We start from the raw sequence: 27,860 nt of genomic DNA on the forward strand, positions 1-27,860 counted from the left end.
TGAAACTTACACCGCAATGGGGGACTCTTGTTTTCTTCTTCTTTTTTTTTGTTGCTATTGTCGATTCAGAGTGAACTTGCCCTCTTGGTAGGCAACGTGAGCTCTATCAAATGAAGGTAAAAATTTTAGAAAGTAGACACACTTTCGCAATGTAATATGTCAATGCTCTTTGTTATAAACAGACCCCGTACGCAGTGACTTCGACAACAAACTTGTTTTGAAACCGGTTGAAGGTTTTGTTTATTTTATTCGTTGCTGCAAAACTTTACCTAGAACCCCTGGACGTTCTTGTCGCACATCGAATATAGCTATTCAAGTAAGATCATATGATCCGTGAGTACCAATCGTGTTCGATTGTGATCGATTGGTGAATCGCTCGCCGTGAATTGCAATTTGTTTGAACAGGTTATCCGGTGACGAAAAAGACAGCAATAAAACGCCTCAATAACTGATCAACGCGAAGCATCACATTACTTGCGGCGTAATATTTTAACGAACCCGTACAAAACATACCGCAAAATATTGTGCTAACAGCCTCGAACAGAGCCACGTCATATTCTGATCATCGCTAATAGAAATTGTTCCGCATTATACCTCTGGAACTTGCGGAGCAGATGACGTCGTCCCGTGACCAGCCTTGAAGTTTTTTTCTTTTTTTTTGTTACCGCGTAAGGTTAGAAACGTCGTGTTTTCGCGATCAAAAGTGGTCACAGCGATGCAAGCGACATCACGAAGGGCAAGTGACGTCACGACGTCACTGCCGAACCTGCGCCATCCGGAGTCCTCGCTTCTTCCGGTTCGCAAAAGAAAGGTCCTCAAAGCCTTAACGCACGACGCCGTTCGAGAGAGGAAATTTAAGACTGTCGCCGAGGCGCCGTTCTCAGTCCTCGTCTTCGGACTCGGCGCTCGTCGCTGCCGGGCTCTTGGACTCCGAGACGCCGTCGAGCGGGAAGCGCATCGAGCCGAGAAGACCCACGTGGTCGTCCTCCAGGAAGGCCACGTAGTCGGGCCCTCCCCACGTGTTCGGGCGCGCGGCGATCACCGGAAGCGCCATGACGCACAGGAAGCGGCTCCACGTCACAAATCTGCGCGAGAAACCGCGGCCAACTCTACCGTACGGACTCGTGTAAGGGCCGCACCCGCTTAACATCCGCACCCCCCCCCTAACTTGGCAGCACAACGTATGGAAAAAAAACAAGGTTTCGAAGGACAAGCAATGGCTTTCGGTGGCCCGATGCCGTGCGCGCGCATCGGCGCATTTTTTTTCGTGACGAGCGTACTTCCTCGTGCCGTATAGCAGTGACGTAAGGTATTTAGAGCCGTCTAGTAGCGGCCCTTAGCAGGACCGAACAATGGGTCGGTCCTACGTAAGGGCCGCAGCTCGTCAAAATTGCGAGAAAAAAAAAGCGCGGCCTGTACACGAGTCTATGGTACAGTCGGTGACAGCTCAAGTGTGGAGTGGCAAGCATAACCGCTGTCAGATTCAGTGAGAATATGTGTATAGGGTGTACCTGCAGCTGAACGTCAATCAAGGGGTTCAATAAACAAAAAATATTTAGAAAAGACACGGTGGAAAACAGTATTTTAGGACCGACGGTGCTTGGTCGTCGGACCTCTGACGGCGGAACACCGCAGGCCTTATAATCGCATATTGAACCGTGATTTCGTATTCATTTCTTTCTTTGAACACTTTGGCTAATGTTGGCCGGGACAAGTGGTAGATGCGCCACCCAAAACTCGCTCATTTCTATGGCGCCACGATGGAGAGGAACTATTTTCAATATCGGCGTCTCTCGAGAACAGATGTTTCGAACGCGCGGAGGAGCACAGGGCGGATGCAGTGTAGTTATTAGGGCGCCTCCTCTACTGATTTATAGGGTTTTCTCAGCGGATTAGGGTTTCGAAAATCGCGCCGAGCTTGGCACGTTTCCCTTGAGCGATGTTACGCAACTCAGGGGCAGCTTCGGGTGTAATTTGGAGACGCGGGAAGGCGACTACTTCGCCACGTATGACAATAAACTAGGGGTGTGCGAATATTCGAAATTTCGAATACGAATCGAATATTTTCCTTATTCGAAGCGTATTCGATTCGAGAAATGCATATTCGTAAATTCCCGAATATTCGAGGACGGCCGAATAATGGTCGAAACGGCGAATATATTCGGACAGACTGTGAATAACTTAGCAATTAACGAATTATACGCTTGCTCCACATTCTCCTAAGAGCATGTTTATTCACTGAGAGCTTCACATGATCCGCTCATTATATGTATGCTCTGCATCAAGATGGCAAGTTGGGCCAGTTGGTTGGGATTCATAGTAAGGTTCGTTACAGCGCAACACAAAACAAGGACAAAGGACGGTACAAAACGACGACACAGCGTTACTGCACTGCGCTCTTAAGTGCTGTAACGAACCTTACTATGAATGTGTACGCTCTGTTTCAGTCTATCTGCATCAGGCCCGTGAGACATGATCAGTTTCGATTTTTTTACCAAGCTTTATTCCAGGGCTCTTTCATAACTATATATGATGTACTTTCGGGCTTTGTGAGTATGCGCAATAAAATATGCACCTAGAAAATGTTGCCTGGACCAATGTTGTCACAGTGCATAGAGAGCCTTTACTTTCTGAACAAGGTGAGCAGTCAATTTTCCTTCGCGATAATCTGTAACAAGCGTTTACCTGACAGAGCATTACCTTACATTACCTGAGTGCATTACCTAAAATGAGTGCCTCTTTAACCTGAAGCAGCCTCGTAAAATGCAATATTATTTTTAAAAGGGTAATAAAGCTATTGTTACCTCGTTTCGCAATTTTTTACTAGTACATATATATTCGATATTCGATTCGATATTCGAAGACAGTTTGTCGCCTTATTCGTATTCGATTCGTATTCGAAAATTTCAATATTCGCACACCCCTACAATAAACCTAAAGTGTAAGGTAGAAGCTTTTTTTCTTGCGAGCGTATATAGCTGTTTGTTTCACTTTATTTACCGGGCACTACAGATAAACGCGAACTTACGCTGTATTAGCACATTGGGTTTCTGCAATAACTAAACAATCACTCATGTATACCGTAAGAAGAGTCTTGGCAAGCGGGATAGGACCATCAGTAACAAAAACAAAAGCAGAGAGGCTGCCCCGAGATTCACGCACTAGTTCGTCGTGACGTCACTGATATTGACAACATCCATTTGAGTTTTGTTTGTGTGTTTATTGGTACGGATATAAGTACCATTCTGAAGGATCGAAATACTATAAGTCCAGAAAACTTTCTAGAAGTTCGTATGGCGCCGAATGTTGAGTGATTCTTTCATGGGGTTTAACGTTCAGAAGCGACGCTGTGGCTCTGAGATATACGGTGTGCTGTAGGGAATACCGGTTACTGTGTTGACCCCATGGAATTCGTTAACGGTGGGGAATCGAACCCATACCCTTGTGCTCAGCACCGGGACATCATAGCCACAACGTGACCGCTACAGGTATAGTATACGGTTTTTAGGCGTATCTGGCAAAAGTAAGTTTAATCTATCAGGGATGGCGATAGCTCTTTAGAGCGGAGTTTATTATAGGTCAACGAAAAAAATATACCTCCAGCGTACGAAACTCCCCGCATTCCATTGCTCTTGGAGTACTTGTGCTGCCCGCGCTATGGCGAAATAGTGCACATGACTGTCTAGACTGCAGTTAATCTTTCGGTTACCGTACGACCGATGATTCGTCCTCCAAGGGTGCGTCTAGGGCCGATGTCAAGGAGGATCGTTCAAAAGCGATTTGATTCTTTTTTTCTTTTTCATTTCCTCATGGAATTCGCAAAAGAAACTCGCGACAGAAAAAAAGAGGACGCGTGAAAAAAAAGAGGAAGAAAAACGAACGCGAATTAAAGGAATTAACGAACAAGAAAAAATAAAACGCTGTCACGTCTTAATCGGTTCGGAGTGTCATTAGCTGCTTGACGGAGGCGTGAAAAACGCTCCGTTCGGGCTACAACACGCGACTATCGCCGCGCTCCGTGCGTATAAGAAAAGGAACTAAAACTAAGAATCGCCGAGAACGGAACAGCCGCAAACGTATAACGAACGCAACCCCCAAACCGAGACGCTGACTTTCGATTTCGCGGCGACCTTTTAAAACGTCCATTTGTATGCCGCCCTCCGAGCTTATAGGTGTACACGTCCGAGATGGCGACGCTCTCAACGTGCCTCGGATGGATGGGTGGGGCCGTTTTTAAGCCCGAGTGCCGCAGCAGGGCCGGGGGAGGAGGGTGAGAGCTACTCGCAAGCTGACGCAACGCGGGTCCCAGCTCGCAGCCCGTCGTGCGTTCATCTCACGCCGAATGCGCCGAGCGCCCAAGGAAAAATCAGAGCGAAGCGCCCGTCAGCGGTTCATGGGGTCGACACCCTTTGTTTAGCCGCCGCTGCGGTGTGGCAAGAAGCCGGCTAACAGCTGTGGTCTATAGTGAGCGAGAAGCCGCCTTAACTGGCTGCAGGGAACTCTTGCGTATAGGGAGGTTGAGGTCTGCCTGCGTGAGACCCTCGTTTTAGTACGCTCGAAGTCTACGAACTTGAAAGAAAAAAAAAAGGACTACTGAAATCCACAAAATGAGAACACGAAGGAGGCACCAGCTGGTTTCTGAAGAAGAGGCGCGAGGCGGTGTGATAAGCGGAGCTATAGCGGCGCCTGAAGTGTAGCTCGGCGAAGCCGGGCGTGTAATGGATGCGCTAACACACTCGAGAGTCGGTATTCCGTCTATAACAAAGATTAGCTAATGTGACCACGTATAAATGGGCTGCAGGTTATAAAGATTTTGGCACTGCGTAGGCTTTTGGCGGGCTCGGCATAGCATTGACGGGTTATTTCAATTAGAGTCCTTTATTGGCAGTAATAAATGACGCCACATAACGCAGAACAGATGAAACAAATGATGAAAAAAAACTTGTAAATAACCTAGATCAACATGCGCGTTTATCTCCTTACACTTTAGCCTATAAGCCTATAGCGCCGTATCTGTGTTTTCTTTCAGCTGCACTGTCACCGCTTATTCCTTCTTATATATACATATATATATATATATATATATATATATATATATATATATATATATATATATATATATATATATATATATATATCGTGCTCACCCATTTCCGTGCCGTCACTACGAAGGCGACCAACTTCTTTCAATATGGGTGTCTCTCGGGGACTCAGTTTCATGGCGTGCCGGCACAGATGATTCTTAGGGGCTCAGCTATGTTTTTAGGTTGTCACAAAGTATAGGCCATTCCGCATTGAACGAAAGGCCCGCGGATATCCCCGAAAGTGACTTTATGTGGCAGGTTCAAGAAAAGGCCACTTTCTGAACTCCTGTTCACCTATATCTGAGTGGCACTTGAGGGGTTCAGTTCAAAAAACTGAGAGTCAGAGGTTGCCCACCTGTCGACGTCACCAAGGTGCCTGTCGGGGTCCGGATGGTCGCTAGCCGCGCGGATCCGGTCCACGAGAAATTCCACGCTGGTGGTCAGGCTGCGCGCATTGAGTGGCATTTAATCAACGCATACCCTGCGAACAAAATCGCTGCCCCCTGCGCTTAGTAAAACCCTTTAAACTTCACAAAGTACTGACACTCTCCTCCTCCGCTTTCTCTCCTCCTCGTTTCTGCTCTCTTTCGCCCTCCTTCCCCGACTGTGGCGCCGCCTACACTGCTCTAGCGTAGGAACGGCGCCAACATGCGCTCCTCGCCACTCCGTAGACGCTTCTCGAGCAAAAATGGCGCTGATGCACGGCGCGAGGGCCCACGTGATACTATTAGGCCAATAGCGACGCGGCGTCGGCCTCGGCCAGAGCGCGCGAGGAGGAGGCGGCATTCTTCAAAGCGTAGCACTACTTTACAAAGTTTAAGGGGCTTTAGCGCTTAGCACTTGCGTAAAGCTCTCAGTCGACATACGCGACTACATGCCTGTGTCATGCGGACGTTGGACGTCATGATGAGGCGCTTTCACTCGCTTGATTCAAGGGTAACAAGACGTGGAGAGTGCATGGCTATGCATTGTCACAGAGCAGTTCTTTTCCAAAACTATCACAGCTTCAGACCAGTTCGAAAAGTCCGCGCGATCGCTCATCGCCATTCGCAACTCGCAGTCAACCCATTGTTACCGTGGTGAAACAGAACGCGGTTACCTATCTGTGGACAGTGCCATAAGCATAATTCGCAGTTTGATGCGCAGTCTAAAATGCACGTAGAACAAAAGCGCTTGCTCGCTCTGTTTCCATCTTCGTTTGCGTTTTATTGCGCGTCAAACCATGAATTCTGTGTCGTAAGCTACATCAAGTTCTAATAATTTGTATCATGTGCTTATTAAGGATATTGGCCTGCACTTTCCTGCACACTGCTTACCACTCTAAATATTGGCGCGATTCATAAATACTACCCTAGCTGTCCGACTGTTCAAAAAAATTCAAATAAGGTGGTCTGTATACTGAAGGATCAACTATGATGGTTGCGAAGTCGCAAAGAGAGACGGCTGAAATAACTTATGGTGAACTCTGGCAGGCAGTGTACCTAAACTGGCTACTATTGATGATCACGATGACGATCATGAGCCAATGCTTTTGACATGCTTCTCGAACTGCACGAAGCGCATGACCTGCGGAATCAAAACGCTAACAGGGCCAGCTCGTCACGTGTGAGCCAGCGAGTAAACAGGAACGAATGTGTCCACGCGGACCTGAAATAGCAACACAGTTCTGAAGCACGAACAAACGCTAAATTGTGACCCAAGTTCTTGCAGATAATATATGAACGAAAGCTCTGTGAGCCATGCATCCGGCTGGTAGAAGTTTCGGTATGCTTGTACCATGTCCTGTGTACACGTAACAACTAATTCAAAACACACTATTGCCCTTCATAAGACAGCCTGGTTATACCATAACACTGCCGTGATGTAGCTGTTTTATTAATTCACACGATGAGAGACCAATGCTACGTGTTTGCCCAGGACCAAGCTGCGGCTTCCTTATCATGCTAATATCGCCTAACTATCATTATGTAACTCAAGAACCCTCGCTCCGTATCTGTATTGCTGCTTCTTACACTGGTTTTTTTTTTCACACCATCATGTGTTTACTATGTGCAACTTTTCAGTAAGATGTAAGATCGAGGCAGTCATGGCGTTGCTCTAGGATTGCTACGCATTTCCCCCTAACATACAGGAACCACTATTAGCTTACTTTACGTGAACTCGACGTAAGGGGGTCGAGTCAGAAGGTGGGCTCAGACAGTCGGACGCGACAGTGTCGACCCGAACTCATGCCTTAGGAGTTGAGATTGCTGTGGCAGCGAGCGGGTCAGGTTCATCGCTACCGGCTGCCAACCGCCGAACCGACCCGTCCGCGTTTACATGCGCGTTTCAAGCGGGTCGAACCGAATCCACCTACCCCCGTACGACTGGCTGGCTCGGCGCGACTCGACGCTCGCTTTGTTCGACCGACTAACGTTTTCAAGAGCACTAGAAACGAATGTCCTTCCAACAAGTTGGCTCCACCCGCTTTTCTCGAGCTCGTGTAAGCCCTTCGGGAAGCTGTACTTTTACACGAACCCGATAAAGTCGGGTCGAGTCGGTTTTTGGGCCAAAAAAGACCTCTCGTCAGTTTCTTGAGAATGCTAGCGCGTTGCACCTGTGTTATTATAGCGAGCATTCTAAGCGAGTTTGATGAGCCCAGAAGCGAGTTGACTCGCCTCATGCAGCCATGCTCGACAAGATGCTCGTCAAACGCCGATGAGTCCGCCTGGGTGCGCTCGACTTCTGACTCGACCTGCTCGACTCCTGACTCGACCCGCTCGCGTCGAGTTCGCGCAAACGACCCGATAAACGTCAGCTATACCCAGTTTTTTTCGGGCAGCATCGTGTGCGGTCACTCACGCCATGTGGTCTCGCCACTCGTGCACCACGCGCCTCGCGTCGGCCACGCTGATGGCGCCACCGTTGTGGGTGTCCCGGAGGGCGAACTCTTCCTTCAGCAGACGCACCTCCGCGGGCTTGAGCAACGACACCAGGTCCTTCTGCACAGCGCGAGAACGTAACTTCAACGCACACCCGGTCACTTAATGCAACTGGCATTCTGCGCCCGTTGGTGCAATGTACACAGCCTGGTAGGCCCAGTTCGCAGCAATTGCAACCAATTGCTCGCACGCCGAGGAACCTTATAGAGCTCTTCGGGGAGCTAAATGTCATGGTCGAACAGAATACAAATATTTGAGAAACATTTCCTTGGAAGAGCGAATCGAATATCAAACATTTCCTTACTTCTTAACAGAGTGAAACGCAACGGATACTTACCACGCCCCTCCTGTCCCGCTCACTTCGTCTTTTTATTCCCTACGCCGTTTGGCCCCGTGCTGGGCAACGAACCATAACCTGCCTGTCTCCTTTTTTTTCTCTCTCTCTCTCTGTGCTAGGGTGGGAGTTTAGGTATTGTAGAAGCGTAATATCCAGCTCAACTTATTTTCCTATTTAGCGTCCTTTTCTCAGAATGGTATAGAGTATAGGGTGTCCCAGCTAACTCTAGCCTAGCCGTTAACCGAAAAAGTATTGATAAAACGCGCTGCTAGACAAGATTTTGATACCTACAGTGTTCGGTCGCCAAGAGTCTGACGATCGAACACCATGTAGGTCTTATAATTAATTGCACCTTGTACCATGTTTCCTGAATTTTTTTTTTCCTTTTTCCGTACAACAGCTTCGCTAAAGTTAGCTATAGGACACCCCGTACGAGGGACACGTTGCTTCGAAGACCAGTCAACGTACACCGACACCCGCAAATGTGCAGGAAGGATAAGAGCTTGCCATAGCTCTGGCTCTTCGCGGGTGAAATGCAAGACCTGTTGCGGACGCTCCGCATGCATATCGACGCGGCACGCATTATTTTTCGCGCGCGTCGTCTCGCCGAGCGGCGGATGCACTTTGGCTGCGACAGCATGAGCCTCCGCCCCGCCGGTGCTGCGGTTCCCAAGGGCTCCCGAAATGGATGAAGCGGCGAAGAAAGTGGAAACGGCAGAGCCGGTTGAAAGGCTAGTGAGAGAAGGATAGAGAGAGAGAGAGAGAGAGAGAGAGAGACAGAGAGACAGAGAGAGAGAGAGAGGAGGATGAGTCGCTCGTGCCGTTATATGCAAATGCCGCGGGCTGTTTCACCGGTGCTGCGGGAGCGCGCGCGAGCGTCTAAGTGCGCGTCAGCTGCTCGCGTCAGGAGTAGAGCGTGCGCGGTCTCTCGCCGCTGCAAACGTTTTTTTTTCTTTTTGCTTTTTTGTGTCCTCTCGCACCCTCTTTCGGAGGGCGCGCTCCGACGTTTTCCTTCAGCTGCGTCAGCTTTTAAAGCCAAGACGTCCGCTACGACAGTTTGCGTTCCTTTATTTAGTTTTCTCTCGGATACGGTAACAAAGAAAGCAGTATCTTTGTTTTTGAGTAATGGAACAACCACTGCAGCGTGGGAACTGCTGCACTAGTCGCAGGGCGTACAGCGCTGGAAAGAAAAAAAACGGCACTGTAGGAAGTTAACTGAGAAAATTTTATCTGTCACCTGTGAGTGAACCGAAGCTACATAGAGAGTTGAGGGTTCACGTGTTTTCTTACCTCCAAGGTCGCCTGTATGCGACGTTATATATTTCCTTCAGTATAGAGAGTACGGCCAAAAAAACTAAAAGTTCCTCTAGTGGGTCTCTCCGCACATATGGTTTGACCAACACAAGATGTCATACCTTGCGCTAAGGAAGCGAAGAAAGCGTGTGCTTGTGCTATAGGGGCGCCACTGCGTCTGCCAACAGCTCCAAATAATCAAAATTTTTCCCAACTGTTTCCACTTAAAACCAAAAGATGGACAAATGCCACCATCTTGTTTTTCTCCGCCTCTCTCAACGCCCAAGGCTCGTCTTCGCCTCACTTTCGCCATTACCTCTTTGAAATTGCTCGACGTTCTTTCTTTGTGCGCAGTGTAGGCGGGGTAAAAAGCATCGTGCCTATCACTCGTTTCTGTCTCCGCAAACAGCTTCCGGTGCATAGAGTGAGCAAAAGCACGGCCTTTGAGATTGGTTCTAGAAAAGAGCCGTCCTTGGGGCGCGGCATCTGACACCACCATTTCTTTCTCCCACCTTCCCTTGGCCTCACCCAACAGCCATCGAGAATGCGTCCGCCCGCCTAGGCACTCATTTTACAGCTGTTAAATGTCTAATCTAAAAGGACCATGAAAAGAAAAATTATATGGGATGTAGTAGTAAATTATCCTTCTGCAATATCCAAAAAATGCATTCTATACTGTTAGAAGTGGTTTGGTAAGACAAAAGAAAAAGACACAAAGACTAACGACAGGTGGCGACGCCGCGCTCAAGTTCCCACACCAGCTCACCGTGACGTCACAGATTTTGGCGACGCCTGCTGTTCCTAGTAACTTTTTTTATGGGCGAAGATGGGCAGCAATGTACTTTAAAAGGCCCAAGGACTGAACTATGCAAGTTTAAAGAACGTCGACTTGGGCGAAAGGGCCCACTTGCACGGAGCCGCATTGAAATCCGCGACGTCACACGGACGTACCAGTGCTGAAGTTACGGTGTGAAAAAAAGAAAAGGAATATACTTTGACGGTAATTTTCTCTTCTCATAATCAATCTGTTTCTGCGCAATTAGGTAATAGAGCTCTAGGCAGTATATTCGACAATCTAAATTGACTGGGGATTTTTTTAGCGTCCCTCTAAATCAAGCATCAATCAATGCGAACATTAAAAAGAAAGAAAGGTAAAAAGAAACATTCTTACGTTAGAACTAAGCAGAAGGGGCGCGGAGGAGGGGGCGTGTATATTGAAATTGTCCATCATGTGGACATGTCCATTTCGTCAGCTGTTAAAGTGCTGATTGGTTGGGGCGGCTGTCTCCTTTTGACGTGTACCCCAGCCCAGACAATCAGAACTTCAGCAGCAGACGAAATGAACACTTACAGAATACGTCCACCCCCCCCCCCCTGCACATTCTATAGTGAGAGTAGATTCAGACCTATCTTGAATAGGTTTTTGGTAGCGCGAATGAAAGACAGGACAAAAGAAGACACACCACACATCATACATGATGGTGTGCAGTGCCACCATATATGGCGGTGCTCCAAAAATATAATTGATTTATGTCCACTCAAACTCTGTCAACTTTGAAATAGTTCCCTTGCGCAGATATACAGGGCTCCCAGCGTTCCTTCCACTTTGCGAAAAGTTCCTGGACTTTTTCTTTGCGGAAGGAGTTGAGCACGCTTGTGAGATTCGAAATTGATTAGGACGATCGCGCAAAAATCGTACTTTTGAACTGGGTTTTTAATTTTGGAAAGAGCTGCAGGCATAACGTGCGCAGGTGCTTGCACACTTTACGGAGCGCTGGTTTTCGCCGGTCACGCACGTATGCTCTACTGGAGAATCGTACGTAACTGGACGCTTGTGGGTCTCTTTACTGGCACGTCTCATTTTTTCAATTTTTTTTTTGCACTGCCGCTTATTTGTGAGACTGGCGGAGTCTAACTAGTCGGTATATGAGATTGCGCTCGTTTGTATGGTAAAATGAAGAAGGGCATATCCAGCCGCACGCATCGTAACTCTATCGCTGAAGTTGGACACCTAGACCATTTCACCGAAGGAGGGTAATCAACGGTAACGCGCTTTTCGGTGTTTCAAGATGGTTGCTTCGCTAGGGAATCTTCCAGTTGCGTAATAACGTTCTCAGTTCGCTGACGCCAGCAAGCTTTCTCTCTGGTGTCACAACCTTAGTAGGGAGAGAAACGTACGTGTAAATTCGAGGTCGTGACGTCACTTTCGCGAGCCGGAAAAGCGTTTACTAAAGTGGGGGAGGTCTAAACGACAGAGCAGCTGTTTTCGTAACTGCACGTTTTGCAGTTTTAGAAGAGCTGGTGAGATCGCCTAAGCACGGCCACAATTCTCTCTCCCCCCCTCCCCCTTCCTCCTCGAGGCCGCAAGAATGGCCCCCGAGATCGTCACTGCGCGCGTTGGAAAACTCGGAGGCCACGCTTCAGGTAATCGCGGTAGTATTGGAGGCCATGTTGCAAGTCGTCGCCGTGTATCGTAGGCGTGAAGGAGGGAGAAAAAAGGAGCACAGCGGAGTTCATTGGGTTGAAAGAGCGCAGAAAAACCCATGGCTGAGCGGTAACGTCTCCGTCTCACCCTCCGGAGACCCTGGTTTGATTCCCACCCAGCCCATCTTGCAAGTTGTTTTATTTATTTATGACTTGCTTTCCGGGATTTTTCGCTCACGGCCAACGCCGCCAACCCCGACGACACCGGCTTTTCTGCGACACGAGCTCCTTAACGCTGTCGCGTTAAAAAAGGAGACAAGCCTGCGCTCACGTCAGTGTGCCGTTGCCGCAGCACCTGCAGCGCGAACCGGGTGAGCACCTGCGCCCACGAGATGGAGCCGTCGTGGTCGCGGTCGAAGCGCGCGAAGTCCTCGCGCAGCAGGGCCACCACTCCGTGCGGCAGCGACCCCTGCTCGTCGCGCGTGCCCGCGTAGAGGCGCTCGTGCAGCGCCAGGAAGCAGGGCCACGTGAGCGCGCTGGCCGCGGCCTCCTGCGCGTCCATCCCGACGGCGTCGAGCGCGCTGTGCAGCTCGGCGTCGCTCAGCAGGAGCTCCAGCGTCTCCTGCGCGTAGCGATGAGAAAATGTTCACTTTACAACTGAAAGTTCGTAATAAGAAGACGTACTTTGTAGCTTTGTTTTCTTTCTATAAAATTTTCCAGGAAGATCATTAGCAATGGGAAAATGGTCACTAACCTAACCTAATCTAGACTAAAAGCACCTTTCTGACACATTTTTTCGCCAAAATAACCTTTTTTACACCCAGAGAAACCAAAACTAACCTAACCTAAGAAAACACCCTAGAACTGTGATTGCACAGTGCTTTGTACCACTTTTCTCTTGTTCAGTTTTGCAGAAAGAGGAGCTATAAGCTATGGGAATTGGCCCGGTCGTGTCGGCCAATCAGTCCGTCCATCTGTTTGTTCGTTTATCACGTGACTGTGCGTCAAGCGTCCTCCTCGTAAAGCACTCGAAAATTGAAACTTCGATTGGGGTGGCACATTTTCAGAGTTACAGATTACATGTTGTATGACATACAGGTAAAATGTAAACATCCGGGTTAGCCATGGCCGGCACAACAAATAATCGAAATCAACCAGCACCTAGCTAAACGTTCGTAGAAATAATTAATTGGTGAGAGCTCAATTTACCGGAGCGAAAGCTTGAAAAAAAAAATTAAACGTGTGGGTCTTCTGCAAAGCAGTTCCCATGGAAGAACGGACGACCAACTGAAGGAAAACATTTACGTGGACACTGGTTCGCGATCTGAGTCATAGCTGTCGACATTAAATTCTAACACATCCCGGGAGACCCGCTGAAGCATATGCATAGAAGGAAGACCGGACGACCAAACTGAATCAAGACGTTTACGTCAACACTGGTTCCCGACACCTGAACCATTTGCTATCGTCATTAAATGCTAACGCATCCCGAGAGCCGTGGAATGTGGCGCGAAGCACTCACGCATTTCATGCAGGACCACGCGTGGCGGTCCAGGAGTGCCCCTCGCGGCTGGTTGGGCAGCCCGGCGGAGCGCAGGCAGCGCAGGTGGTAGCTGTTCCCGCATATGCGGCACTTGAGCATGTCCTCGAGCAGCGTCTTCGGGTGGGGCGGGTGGTGACCGTGCGAGTGGCACACCTCGCACAGCGGCTTCCCCACGCGAACCTGCGGCGAACAAGTGCGTCGATGCACGTGTATTCACTCCTACGAGCGCAACCAGCGTCATCTCACGGGCGTGAGTGCAAGTGACGAAGGCGCGCGGATCGGCAAAGTAAATGAATACTATAGCTGATACCTCACAAATCATCGTTGTATCTTTTTTTCTAATCCGATAGCAATTACACGGACACTCCAAGCAAATTTTCGCCGTGGTGCTCCGTATATGTCTAGGTATATGTGTGCTATATGCTTTCAATAGGTAAAGCGCCAATAGTGACGGCACACAAGAAGGAATTCAGACAGGACAAGGCGCCTTGCCCTGTCTGAATTCCTTCTTGTGTGCCGTCACTAGTGGCGCTTCTACCTATTTAAAGCTATGCACCAACTGGCCCCGCAACGTGTTCTACTGCTATATGCTTATCCGTGCCGTCCATGCGGCTTATATTACCACACCATTCAACCACGAAAGTTGCTCACACCAGGACCTACGTTTCTAACTAAATTGTTCATGAGAATGTGGAGAACGGCATCCGACAGACAAATGACATTAAACATAGCATTAACAGCGCATGCCTTTTATCTTAAATCTTTTCAGACTATCGATCACTTAAAAAAGTGCGAGACAGTATCAGCGCTCAAACCTGAAAGTGATGTAAATTTACACGCACGGCTTTTTTATTTTTCTGTAGCTCATTTTTATTCTGTAAATTTCCTTCTCATTATCAGGGTCCTCTGTAAGTGACTGTCCCAAGTAAACGTACTCCCCCATAGACTCTAGTGGCTGTCTGAGGATCATGAATTCTTGTTCCCTTGCCAGGCTGTTGAACATGAACTTTGCTTATTATCCTTCACTCCCGCTTATACTTTCTCGGTTAAGGTCCTCAATCATTTGTTGCACTCCGTTCCCAGTGTTGCTTAACAGGACAATGTCATCTGCAAGCTGAAGGTTGTGGAGACATTCGCCGTTGATCCTCACTACTAAACCTTATCAGTCTAATAGTTTGAGTAATTGTTGTAAGCACCCAGTAAATAGCATTGAAGAGATTGTGTCTCCTTGCATGGCCCCTTTCTAGGTAGGTCTAACCTAATATACGTTATGGCGACTGATATACCTACGGACCTTGCAATACCAATCTCAAATAAACCTTGCCGTGTAGCAGCGCCCCGCTGCAGCGACATTGCGGTGAAGAGCACTTGCTCACGGTGTCACTATAAATCTTCTTTTGTGACTGGTGGTATAGGTTTGCAAAATAAACGTTACTTACTTATAATTTCATGCATCTTTCACTATGTACCACACCAATTTTCCATATTTTCATTGAAAAATATTTTGTCCTTCACAGACTCATCTAGGGCTTTCCCCGGACGAACAGCGAATCGAGAAGAAACGCGCAGATGTAGTTACAGGACTCAATCCAGTGGACGAAAACGTGTTCAACAAAGCAGCAATACGGTATACGACACGATAGACGCTCTTAAGATGTATGGCAAAAATTGTGCAGGTCCCACGCACTGCGGGAATCGATGTTATGCGAAGCATTTCTGCAGGCACCTGGCTATCTGGCATCGCTTCGAGTTCAGCGAAGCGATATCAGGTGAACCAAAGTGTTTGTGAAATCGAGTGGCTTTGTGTACGATCGAGTCAGGACGAACATGTTGAACACGATCGTATGGCGGAAACGGCGTGATTTCTATGTCGATAGTTCGACGGGAGCTTACACGACATGGCAATTTTTTTTCCTTTCTACAAGGGTAGTGGATGAGCGTAAGCGTGAGGAACACGAATTATGACGTCATCGACGACTGCTCATTATGCAGTCGTACGTATTTGCCTATGACACGTGAAGTGGTGCATGTTGAAACGACGATGGTATTTGTACTCGGGAGAAGAAACGTTAGAGCAAGATTAACTCAGGCTGTCACGAAGTCGGTACAACGTCTCACACTTTCTACGCCGCGTGCCTTGAGGGAAAACTCTGAAGAATATGGGCCATTTCCCGGAGGTGACGCAGTCGCGCGAGCTGTCACAATAAAGAAAAGGGGAGGAAGTCGCACGGGGCTTTGGAAATGGAAAAGTACGCGTGCGACGCTCGACGCCAGAAGTTCGATACCACTGTCGGTCGAATATTATTTTCTTTCTATACAATCGCGGCGAGACAGGAAGCTTATACCTACCAATCGCAAGGCGCCAAGGAAGAGGCAAAGAATGCTTCACGTTAAACGCGTTCTACCGAAACGTTAGTAGTCCTCGTAATATGCATTCGCGACAAACAAGGTTAAGCGATTCCAGAGAGCCCCTATTTCATGTTAGTTCTATTTGATCCCGCAAACGTAAACAATATACATCCATCGTCGAACGTCAAGCTTCTATACGTGGGCGATTGCCCGCGACGGCGGCCTCGTTGCGATGGGGCTGAAATGGGACGAATGCCCGTCTACCCTGTTTTATGGGCGCGTTGAAGAAACCCGGGGTCCACCGAGTAGGTTCGGCAGTTTAAACGCCGAGGATGACCGCTCTTGCTACCTTTAAACTTTCTCTCACTTCCTCTTGGCGCACAACGATTCAGTTCTTTGAATGCTTAGCAGTCTGCGGGACTTGCGAGCCGCCGGGCTGCCGCAGCTCGTGGTTCTTGTATTGTGTGCGACCTGGCTTGACACAAAACCCCGATCCCTCCCGTTCCATCCTTTTTTTCTTTTTGGAAAAGTATTGTCTAGGCGAGAAACCCGGTGCCTCAGCGGCCTCGAGGTGGTCCCTGTAATGTGACTAGAGCTGCACGTTGGGCTGTTTAATACACTACACAAAACTACGCGAGACTAGAACGGCACGAGCACGGGCACCTATTGTCGAGCCAGCTTGATGCCTCTTTTGCTCTTGGGCTTGTACTAAATAATCGTTCAGAAGGCGCCAATGTACAAACCCTGCCAACCTGTGCGTTATGGGCTCTGTGATGTTCAGATTGATTGATTGATTGATTGATTGATTGATTGATTGATTGATTGATTGATTGATTGTATATTCATATTTATATTTATGACGCGACAATACGAGGTCGAAGAGAAGATAAAAAAAATTATTTCCGTTATCTAATCATAAACATGAACGCGTATGTACCAACTACTCGCCCGACTTGCCACCTCAGGCAAACTGTTGGCAGTGCGAATTGGAAAGCTGAGAGGACTCGCTCGAGATGCCTCGATTGCACGCGCTCCGGTCTGCGCGCTTGTTTTTATGCGAAGCATATTACGAGGGCTCAACCCAGCTCCTCAGGCGCGGCGGTGACCATGAAATCACGTGACACCGTGACGTCACGACAGAGGAGAACCGGCGCTCCAACTCCCGCCGTCGCTCGCGGCGTCGCGCCCCGCATCGGACGCGGTGCGCGTCGAGCAACGCAGCGTTCGGCGCGACAACGAAATGTGCGCCTGAGCAAGCGCCGCACGCCTGAGCCGACGTTATGCGAAGCATATTACGAGGGCTCAACCCAGCTCCTCAGGCGCGGCGGTGACCATGAAATCACGTGACACCGTGACGTCACGACAGAGGAGAACCGGCGCTCCAACTCCCGCCGTCGCTCGCGGCGTCGCGCCCCGCATCGGACGCGGTGCGCGTCGAGCAACGCAGCGTTCGGCGCGACAACGAAATGTGCGCCTGAGCAAGCGCCGCACGCCTGAGCCGACGCCGACGACACCGGCTTTTCTGCGACACGAGCTCCTTAACGCTGTCGCGTTAAAATAAAGGCTAGTATGCTTCGCATCCTGGGCTTAACCTTAGCTAAGCCACAGCCATTTTTTTTTTTTCCCTGCGTACTCACGATGGGCAAGTCCTGCTCGTAGTCCAGATAGTCCGGGCTGGATGCAGGCTCCGTCGTACCCGGCGAGTGGTCGCCCGCCGGGTCGCGGTGCTTGCGACGACGCTTGCGTCCTCTGCACACGTGACACAACAACAAAGGGAGCCTCACGCGATGACCAGAGCACTTCCGTTACGTCATTTCCGAAACTCCCCCCCCCCCTCCAGTAAGCCCCCTGCTTCAAAACCCGGACCCAGTGGCAAACAGCGCAGGGCTCAGCTGAGTGTAGCGTCACGAATATGAACATTGAAACTGAACATAGCAACTCTGCTTTCTCAGCAAAACGGTGATACAAAATATTGAAACGTACTGTAAGCAAAGGCGAACGGGGTTCTTGATCAGCACAGTTTCTTACAGTCAGATTTTTCTTTCCAAGCACTCTTTTTTTTTCTTTAATTTTAATGGGCGGTTACGACATTCATTTCGCAGCTCACAATATTGAGGACAGAGTCCGGAACATAAATGACAAGAATTGGGCAGCTATAGAGTGAATAAACATCCGTACGTCAAAGGCGCGGCACGGAGAAATATGTCAAGAAAGTTGACAGCCAAGTACAATTAGCTGGACGGAAAACCCGGCCACCCGAGTCACCACACGCACGCACGCACGCACGCGCACACACACACACACACACACACACACACACACACACACACACACACACACACACACACACACACACACACACACACACACACACACACACACACACACGCACACACACACACACACACACACACGCACACGCACACGCACACGCACACGCACACGCGCGCGCGCACACACACACAAACGGAGCCGGCAAATTGGATGCAACGGATAGTAGCAAAAAGAAAAGTTCATGCAGTTTGAAAAGGGTGGTAAACGAGAAATCCGGAAGGAAAATTTGTTCAACAACACAAAGGGAGACCCGAACAAACTGGCTGCCTGAGCCCAAAAAACATACAGGAGCGTATGTTACGAAAAATTTGGAGACCAAGATAGCCCAGCTAAAGTAGGTGGAAACGTTCACTCTCCAGAAGCAGGGGAGTTCAGATAGCTGGTGCATGAGCGTGAACTTGCATTTCGTTGTAGGCATCGAGAGACTATCGAAATTTTTGGAGCAATGAAAGCGGGGAAGAGATGGGAACGGTATCGTGACATCTATGAGCAACTTTACATGCGCAAAATTCTGGGCTACGGTATGCTATCCCTTGAGTATCGGGCGCAGATTGGGTGTCTATTTGTCTTCACCACGATTCAAGGGTAGTGCATTAGCGAACGCTGTCACCATCATTATCATCAGAGTTTGAGACCGGCATTTCTGGAGTCGTGTAACTGAACAATTCCGATGGGAACTGCACAAATAAACGTCATGCTGGTACGAGTAAGCGATGCAAACTTTTGTTCGCGCTAAGAAACGCTGGAAACACTCTTTGTTGGTAGTTGCAAGCTTTATATTTACGCTTGATTTGTCTAGGCCTTTAACCTTAAAGGGACATTAAAGAAAAGCAATAAATCAGCTGTGACTGGCAATTGAAGTACTGTTTCCAAACTATTTTAATTTGTTCGCGGAAAAAACAAAGTTGGAAAAACGGGACCCATACTTCCCGTTTCTGAAATTCTCGTCTAAATGGTAGCGCGAGTACGTCCACGAATCTTTGTCTTTTGTCGTATTCTGGTGTTTTCAGCGCAGGGAAACTTCGCAATTGAGGTTTCCCAAGTAATTTACTCTTTGGTTCTCTTTAAACGCAATGCATCCTTTCTTTGTAGATAAATAATTAACTAGACAGAAAGTGAACCAATTCGAAATCAGTGTGTAGAACTGCGTGCTTTTTATTTTCTTACCTGCCTCGTATTTCTTTGGTTTTTCTTGCCCTCTGAGACCCAGTTACACACAGGAAGAGACCACAGCTGCAGCTGAATAAGTGGCAGAGGCTTGTTTATCCAAACTCATGCATTATGGCTCAATATTTGCTGCACTGAGAATTAAAAAAAATGCAGTACAGAGCAATAGAAAAACTCACAGTGGATACAACGAGTATAACGTAAGCTACCGCGCGTAAAGAGGAGGTAATATATCGTTAATAACTAAGCGATAAAGAGAGAATTTTGCATCAGGATTGAAGATGTACTGTTGAGAGGGCGGAGTGAAAGAATTTTTATGTAATCTTTAACTGCATCGCGTTGAATAGTCTGCGGGATGATCACGGTACGAGAGGTGCGTTGCGCCTTATCGCTATCGCATTACGGCCGTCCTGAAGGGAGCCTAACCTGTAATCTTTTGACAGCGGAACACCACAGCCTCGAAGCCATCTCACTACAGGTTAAAAAAGGTGAGAGGGGAAACGTTTTAAAAGAAACGACATGCAAGCGAGATGTCCGCATAGGACTTCTCGTCACTTACAAAACCACCCAACTTCCCATGCCTGGTATACTCTGGTATACATGCGAAGAATGCGCGCGTGTTCCTCCCACATGTAGGAAATGATGATCGCAGACAGGTGTATTGCGAACAATAGCGAGATCGCTTTATAGCGATTCACTTACAAGCTGAGTGGGCATGGCTTTTGATGTCGAGAACAGCCTTCGCAGTACCACGCCCAACACACGTGCTCCGTTATACGAGCAAGTCGCCAGCGTGGGAGCTGTAAGGACTCCCACACAAAAGACACGGGGAAGGGGTGGAGGGGGGGAGGGGATTGAGTTGCAGATTTTGGGAAAGGGTAATCGCGTAGCAGCGGCGGGATCGATATCTCACTTGTATACGGTTGAATGCGTGGATCAACGGGGAAGAGGGAGGAAGAGCAATCAGCCGCCGGTCGAGTTAGTGGTGAGAAACGGGCAGCGCGAAACGCGAATCCTGTAGTCTGAATCGAGGAGCAAAATTAGAGAGCGCCTCGTTCTATTCAAACAGTCGCTTGAGCCTTCACGCTTTAATTATGGTCGGTTTTCCATGCAGTAACCATGCTGCGCGCTGTCCTGCATCTGCGTGCTACAACGAAAGCGGCCTTTATGGGTAATGTGGGGCGTAAAGGGGCCCCTCGTTATAGGGGCTTAAAGGATAATGAGGATGATGAACATTGAAAAAAAACAATGTCGCTGTTATAATTCCAGGTTACCCTGAACCACTTCTGACATATTTGAGCCCATTTCAAATAAAACACGTGCATCATGTACAAAATGCCGCAATGATTATCTCTCACGAAGATTGCAGCATCAGGCGCAGCGGAGAAGGTACAAATTAAAACAAAACAAAACTAAACATTTCGCGCTTCTCTCCGGGCTTTGCCGGTCCCTCCTTCACGCTGTCGATAGGTACATCTACGAAGGGCGCCAGTTCCAAACTGCTAGCTATATAGGACGCTTCTGCCATGCACACGCACGCACGCCCGCTCTTACTCGTCGACTAGCCCTCTTCCCGTTCGCAGCCAACCGACTTCACCTTCCGCAGCGTGTTTTGCATTGCGTGTAGCAGAAAAGCGCGCATTCGAAGGAGCCGGAAGATCATGGAATTTTCAAAAAAGAGTGCCAGCGTGACATTCGATGTTAACATAGCATCCAGATGCTTTCTTCAGAGAGGCGCGCGGGGAGGAGAAGGCGCCCGCGGAGAGGCCAGCAAAAGCGCGAGAGAAAGCGCTAGCTCGCCTACGAGCTCAACGTTGTTAAAGGGTTCTCTAGGATGCGCACAGGAATCGCAGAGTTCTGCTAATATTAAGCGAGCGACGAGAGACTGCGAAGCTAATATACGCACGCGAAAGATAAACATTCGCGATATACACTGTTTCATTAGAAACTAATTGCTTGTCACATATTTAAGCTAACTTCAAGGTGACCTTGCACCTCTCGATGGGGAACGTTTCCTTCGAACGCGTGCCAACAGGGTAGGAGAACTCCACCGCACTGTAGAGGAAATATTTAAAAAAAATTAAATTATGGGGTTTTACGTGCCAAAACCACTTTCTGATTATGAGGCACGCCGTAGTGGAGGCCTCCGGAGATTTGGACCACCTGGGGTTCTTTAACGTGCCCCTAAATCTAAGTACACGGGTGTTTTCGCATTTCGCCCCCATCGAAATGCGGCTGCCGTGGCCGGGATTCGATCCCGCGACCTCGTGCTGAGCAGCCCAACGCCATAGCCACTGAGCAACCAGGGCGGGTTAGAGGAAATATTGCGAGCACAGTAACGGTAAGCGTATTCCACTGAGTAGAGTAAGAGTGCAAGCATACTCCGTCGCACTGTAGAAATGCGTCACGCGTAGGTGTCGCGTAGCACGCGACGCCTACACTGTTGAAACGATGCTTCACATGCACCGCCATGCCCACGAGTGGCGTTGGCTAATACTCTCAGGGCTAAGTCTAACACGCACAACGCATATACGCAAGAACGCGTGCGTGAGCTGCAGGCGCCGTGGTAGATCAATTTGTAAAGCACCACACGCGCAATGCGAAAAATGTGGGTTTGGCTCCCAATTGAGGATCGTTGTCTTTTCGACCACTTTAATTTGTCCTTCTTGTTATTACGTGTACGAATAAACAATAAAAAAAATCATAGCGAATATTTCGTATCCTTTCTGTGGCTTCCTTGTCTGGTTGCTTATACATATGTGACGGTTACTAAAGTCTCTGAGCCCGTCAGGTTGCTTTATTGTTCTAGCTTATCGCAAGCAAAGTAATAGTGTAACAGCACTCTATCGTGGTGTAGAGGAACTCTATAAGTATAGTAGTATAGCAGGCTTTTCGCACAGAGAGAGAGAGAGAGAGAGGGAGCACACTCTATCGGGATGTAGAGAAAATTCTGCCAGTATATAGACAGCACTCAATTGTCCCCTTAGTGAGGCACACTTGCGATTATGTTCAATCACAGCCGCTGTTAATTATAGTGCGCAGTTTGAGGATACGTGTCAGTGTTGATCGCGCAAACACGTAGCTGCTCCTGCCCAGAAGCGCATGTTTTTTTTTTTCGTCCCTGCATTTCGTCGTGGTCAAACGCGAATAGGCTTTCCCAGCACAATGACCACTACGCATGAAGTCCCGGGTGAAAATACATCGTGCAGAGCAATAGTAGGAAAACTCGGGCGAGTTAGTGGAAGCTCGTATTTGACAAGTAGCCGCGCTAAAAAAAAAAAAAAAAGACGAGGACCAATCAGCTTTTTAGTTGGGAGTCAGCACCCGTGTTTGTGCTTCTCTTTTCTTGGTACACGTCTCATTTTATTGAACTCTGCTGCCTGTCAAATCCTGCGCAGAATCGCACGTGCTTGACATTTGCGAAACGCCAGCATAGAGGCTGAGACGGCGCAACTCACAGAGGCGACCCGAACTTGTTGAGGAACTTGCGCCGGTGCGAACCCGGCGGCTGGGACCAGCGTTCGTTGAGCGAGGCCCTCTCGGCGTTCGTGTAGAGTACGTCGCTCGTCGACGTGCCGGCTGGACGGCTCATCGTAGGACTCGCGGCCCCACGCTGACTGCCGCCCCCCGCGGCACAGCCTTCTTCCTCTTCCTCTTCGCGCCTCAAGACGAATGAGGCGGCGTCACGGACACTTTACGTTGTTGTTGTTGCCTCAAAACGTGGCTCGTACCACTCTTCATGTGGCAGTGACACTGGCACGTGTACCTACTCTCTCTCTCTCTCTCGAGAGAAGTTTAATGATACGAAATGCTGAGAGGTCGGCCCGAGGTATATTCCTCTAGCCAGGTACTCGGCATTGGGGGAAGGGGAAGAGGGAAAGAAAGAGGGAAGAAAGAGGTGCATGATGGGTGACAATGACGATAGAAGGAAGATGTAGGACACATGGCAAGCAATTTGGCATGCTCAAAGTCTGCAATCCAGGCCCGTACTTTTTAAAAAGTTCAGTAATGCCTGGATGGCCTTGAAACTCGATTGAGCATCTGGCCAAGGGCCTAAAATAACATCCTCCGACAACGGTGCGACCTACTCTCGAAGTGCTGCAGCCGAGAACCGGGTAGTTCAAGTGCGAGGAATTGTTGTGCTTTTACGTATAGAAGAAGAGAAGTAGAAGTTAGGTATAGGGGGACGTTAGTGTCAAAAGAAAAGAAAAATGGAGATCCCACGCCCTGTGGGAATGGATATTATGCGAATCACTTCGCAGGTAGCTAGTCATCCAGCAACGTTTTTTTTGCGTACGCCAAGCGATTGTGCCTGCGACAACATCGTGCGCGTCCCGACAGAAACAAGAAGACAATGTGTGATGGCAACGGCATTAAGACGTCGTTAATACTACGGAATGACGCCAGATTTTTTTGTGCTCTGACGAAGTGTTACAGCTTGTCTCGTTAAGACTCCAGCCGATTCCGAACGCGGTGCAGTGTAACACGGTATCTCAACGGCGCTGCAGCAACCGTGAGCGCAGAATGGGAGAGACTCGCACGCGCTCAATTTTATACGAAACTTGTTGATATGCGATGATACACGCATGAGAAGTACAGCGGTGAAGCCTTTACTCGCACCTTCGTTCCCAAAGCTGTTGCTGCCCGAATAGAAACTGCATGTTACGTGTGCACGTGCTGCTCACTCGTGCTATACGACATGCTCTGCACGCGCCGGACCCCTGAAAGAGCTGTAGCTCGCGTTGGCGCTAGAGAAATGTGCGTGAGATTGTGGCCTAATGGTCAGGCCATCGAGCTGATGCGCTGCCCGCGGGGGGTGGAGGTTCGCGTCCATCGGACACATATCTTATTTTTTTAATTGAAGAGTCCTGTAATGACGTGAGACAGGAGCTTACCGTCTGAAAATGCCCTGTGATATATCAAACAGTGCCTCAAATATCAAAAGAAACACACAGGTCGAACCTAAATTAGCAAAAGGGAAAATATGGTCTGTGACACGAACATGAACGGAAGTATTGAACGGCTGAGGCAACATTCCCGTCGGCCGAAAGTCGGAGCAATAAGAGGAAACGAACAGTAACCAGCCAGGGGTGCTTTGCAGGATGCCTCGAGTTTCTCACTCACCTGAGTTTGCTCGGCGCCATTCAGTGAACAAAGATAGCGCGGAACGCGCAAATACATGCAGCTCACAACCAAGGAGGAGGAGGAGACAAAGGAGAGGAAATACAGGGAGGTTAGCCAGTGTATGTACCGGCTGGCTACCCTGTGCTGTGGAAAGGGGTAAAGGGAATAAAAGGAGGAAGAAGAAGAAGAGGAAAAAAATTGAAACCAGAAAATTCAAACAGTAACGCGAAACTACGTGCTACAACATTCAAAGGCGGTCGCACAATTCGCATGCACAATCAAATGTAGAGATTAAGCCGCGTACGTCCACACGAGCTCACCCTGCGCCCGCCGCTTCGTCGTTTCAAACACAGATGACAGGTTTGGAACGCAGATGAGAGATGAAGCAAGGTTACGCGCCAGCGCCACCTATTGTTATCAACACATTATCGTAATACCGTGACTATACACCGGCGGCGGCTTCGTATGGAGCGGCTGAGCGCGACCGCGCGGACCTTATCTTAAAGGCCGTCTGCGCTGGGTGCACAGTCCAGGCGCAGCGAGGGCTGATGGCGTCGTACGCGCTGTGTTCTCGCCGCTTAGCGTTGAATGGAGAGGCAGTACGAATGAGAATTTTCTCGCTGCTGCTGCCGCTCTTCCTCAAGCCGTCATTTTCACAGCGAGCGTCAGCGCTCATCGACTGGGATGTGTTCATGTTTGCCTGTGCGCACGTGACAGCATGCCTGCTAATTTAGCTCATAAGCGAATGCCTACACGTTTATATGGCTGATAAAAATACTATACTTATTTCGTATAGCTCTATGTTAATTTGTTAATTTGTTAAAACGGCCGGCGACATTTTCTTAAGTTTAATGCTTTCATTCGAGTTCGGTCGTTGCATCATTTCTGTCCTAATGCAGGGCTCGGATATGCATGCTCGGATATCTTCGTCGTAACATTGCAAGATCGCCTTCGGCTCTCAAACTAATGCTATATAAAACACTCATTCGCCCTCAGTTAGAATATGCCGCTTCGGTTTGGGATCCGCATTATAATAATTTGGTACATTCGCTTGAAATAGTGCAAAATAATTCGGTCCGTTTTATACTCTCTAATTACAATCGAATCGCGAGCATCACGGTAACGAAAGCTAACCTTAAACTACCTACGCTTGCTTCTCGACGTGCCATGCTTCGCTTAGGGCTTTTTCACAAACTGTATCATCATCCCTACCTGCGCGATTAACTAATACTTCCTCCCCATTACGTTACGCACCGTCTGGATCACGCTCATAAAGTTGGCACTCCGTCATGCAAAGCAGAATCATTCCTAGAATCCTACATATCACGCACATCAAATGATTGGAATTGCCTTCCCAAATTGGTAGTAACAATTTCAGATCATGAAAAATTCGTGACTTCATTGACCGATGCTTTTTAACAACTTGTTGTATTCTGCCTCTTTTTAGCTATTATTGTATAATTAGAAACACTGGACTGCTTGTTGTAGTAAAAATTGTTTTGTTTTTCTGTATTTTATACCACTGCCCTCTGCAGTGTCTGTTGACCCTGAGAGTATAATAAATAAGTAAATAAAAATAAATAAATAAATAAATAAATAAATGAAAATCGGATGTGTGCATCGTTTTCAAAAAGCCAACATAAACATTGATGTATTTAGTAATGTCAAACTGAAGGAGTGAATCGCTGACGTCTTTCGCAAAGCAGAGAACCGCGAGGTCACTCCTTACTTTACGCTAAGCCGCGCACTGTCGGACTAGATGTCCAAACGAGCAAAATGCACTGCGTAATGTTATATGGCAAGTTATGCAATATTTGGTCTTCCCAGACAGCGTACTAAAGCGCTCGTGCTTAAACGATCATTCTTAAACTGAAAAAAAAAAACAAGGACCATCCAGGAACTGGGAAATCAAAAATCCTACTCAAAACAAACAATCAGTTTCACAAGTTCCACGTCATAGAGCATTGGTGTTCTGGGTTGTTCCCTTTAGGAGATGAATAACTTTCAAAAGATTTCACGAGGCAGGCCGGCTCGTCGACAATTCGTTTCATCCGAATACTATTAGGGACAGCAGTCGTAGTAGGCTCAGGATAGAAAGGCCGACGCGAATCGAGGCTCTTCCAAGTGATTATGTTGCAAGGGAACCGCGGTTCGGGCTCAAGTGAACCATTTCTTGATTCGATCTCGAACCAGTTCTTATTCGGTCAATTCTGCCGGATATTTTTATTTTCGAGTTGGTAATTGTCTCGCCCTGGGGAGCTTAAAAGTGTGCCCCCTCGATTTAGGTCAAGCGAGTGTTTGAGAGAGAGAGAGAGAGAGAGAGAGTGTTTGAGAGGTGTTTGAGAGAGAGAGAGATTGTAGAGAGAGAAAGGCAAAGGAAAGACAGGGATTAGACAGGACAAGAGATTAACTCCGGCTTGCTACCCTGTACCGGGGGAGGGGCAAAGGGTTGCGATAGGTGAGAGAGAGAAAAAAAGCATACACACGCACGACGCACGTACACACGATATACACGAACAGTTTCTGCGGACACTGTCATGCAGTCTGCGAAGACGTTTGAGTTACTTAACAAGTACCTGTGGTGCTGTAGCATTGTACTTGGCTCCTTTCAACGAGTACTACACTCTACTACGTGCATCTGGTGTCATGCCGTTGTTTCGTCTCAATGCTGTCGTTGTCAAGGTGTACCAGATAAGACCAGTGTTCTTTGTTTTTGACTTACAAACGTCCTATTGGACCTACCATCGAGTTTATAACGGCATTGCACAGGTATCAAATAACGTAAATGAACCGTTTGTTGCCGAACGAACTACGCAAAAATTTATATTTCACTTTGTTTAGAAATTGGAAATATTTAGTATTAGATTCGGTATTCGAACATAGTTTCTTTCAAGTATTTCAGTATTTCGTTCGATTAGAAAACTTCGTTATTTGAGCACCCGCACAAGTTATCCGAGCGCATGACACAGATTGCAGGATTCCAGTAACTTCAGTTTGAGGCCATCTCCGTTTCCCCTGCATTCAAGTGCATTGCAATGCTGTTGCAACAAAACCTTTCCCTTGCCAATTGACTTGAACGAAATTTGATGCATCAAATAGGCAACCCAATTCCAATGACAGAGGCACAGAATAATAAATAAAATGAACATAGATAATGCCGATATTATATATATATTTTTTAAAGAATCGATGTGTCGAGCTTAGAAGGGCTGATGTTTCGATCCTGCGTGCGGGTCCGAATCGGTATTTCGGTCTTTTTTTTTTTCAGATGTTTCAACCCCGTG

General features: G+C 48.2%; 1 protein-coding gene across 2 annotated transcripts; it reads right to left on the minus strand.

Annotated features, from left to right (window-relative positions):
* Positions 1-212: 212 nt before the first annotated feature.
* On the minus strand, positions 213-23,131 carry LOC139049749 (PHD finger protein 24-like). Of its 2 annotated transcripts, none has more exons than XM_070525544.1 (7): positions 22,911-23,131; positions 17,589-17,700; positions 13,582-13,782; positions 12,391-12,681; positions 7,926-8,065; positions 5,440-5,529; positions 213-1,085 (listed from the first exon to the last, which is right to left on the minus strand). In XM_070525544.1, the coding sequence occupies exons 1-7, from the start codon at positions 23,042-23,044 to the stop codon at positions 881-883; spliced, it is 1,173 nt and encodes a 390-aa protein (XP_070381645.1). In that variant the 5' UTR covers positions 23,045-23,131; the 3' UTR covers positions 213-880. The 2 variants fall into 2 exon arrangements, with proteins under 2 accessions (XP_070381645.1, XP_070381646.1); XM_070525545.1 differs by lacking the exon at positions 22,911-23,131 and adding an exon at positions 20,012-20,130.
* Positions 23,132-27,860: the final 4,729 nt, after the last annotated feature.

This window comes from Dermacentor albipictus, chromosome 9 (genome assembly GCF_038994185.2).
Source record: "Dermacentor albipictus isolate Rhodes 1998 colony chromosome 9, USDA_Dalb.pri_finalv2, whole genome shotgun sequence".
Taxonomy (NCBI): Eukaryota; Metazoa; Arthropoda; class Arachnida; order Ixodida; family Ixodidae; genus Dermacentor; species Dermacentor albipictus.

Coding starts and splice junctions, on each gene's coding strand:
- LOC139049749 (XM_070525544.1), bottom strand. CDS start 23,044: ATGAGCCGTCCAGCCGGCACGTCGACGAGCGACGTACTCTACACGAAC. Junction 17,701..22,910: donor AACAAGTTCGGGTCGCCTCT/GTGAGTTGCGCC, acceptor TCACGTGTGCAG/AGGACGCAAGCGTCGTCGCA. Junction 12,682..13,581: donor CGTGGTCCTGCATGAAATGC/GTGAGTGCTTCG, acceptor CGCTACGCGCAG/GAGACGCTGGAGCTCCTGCT.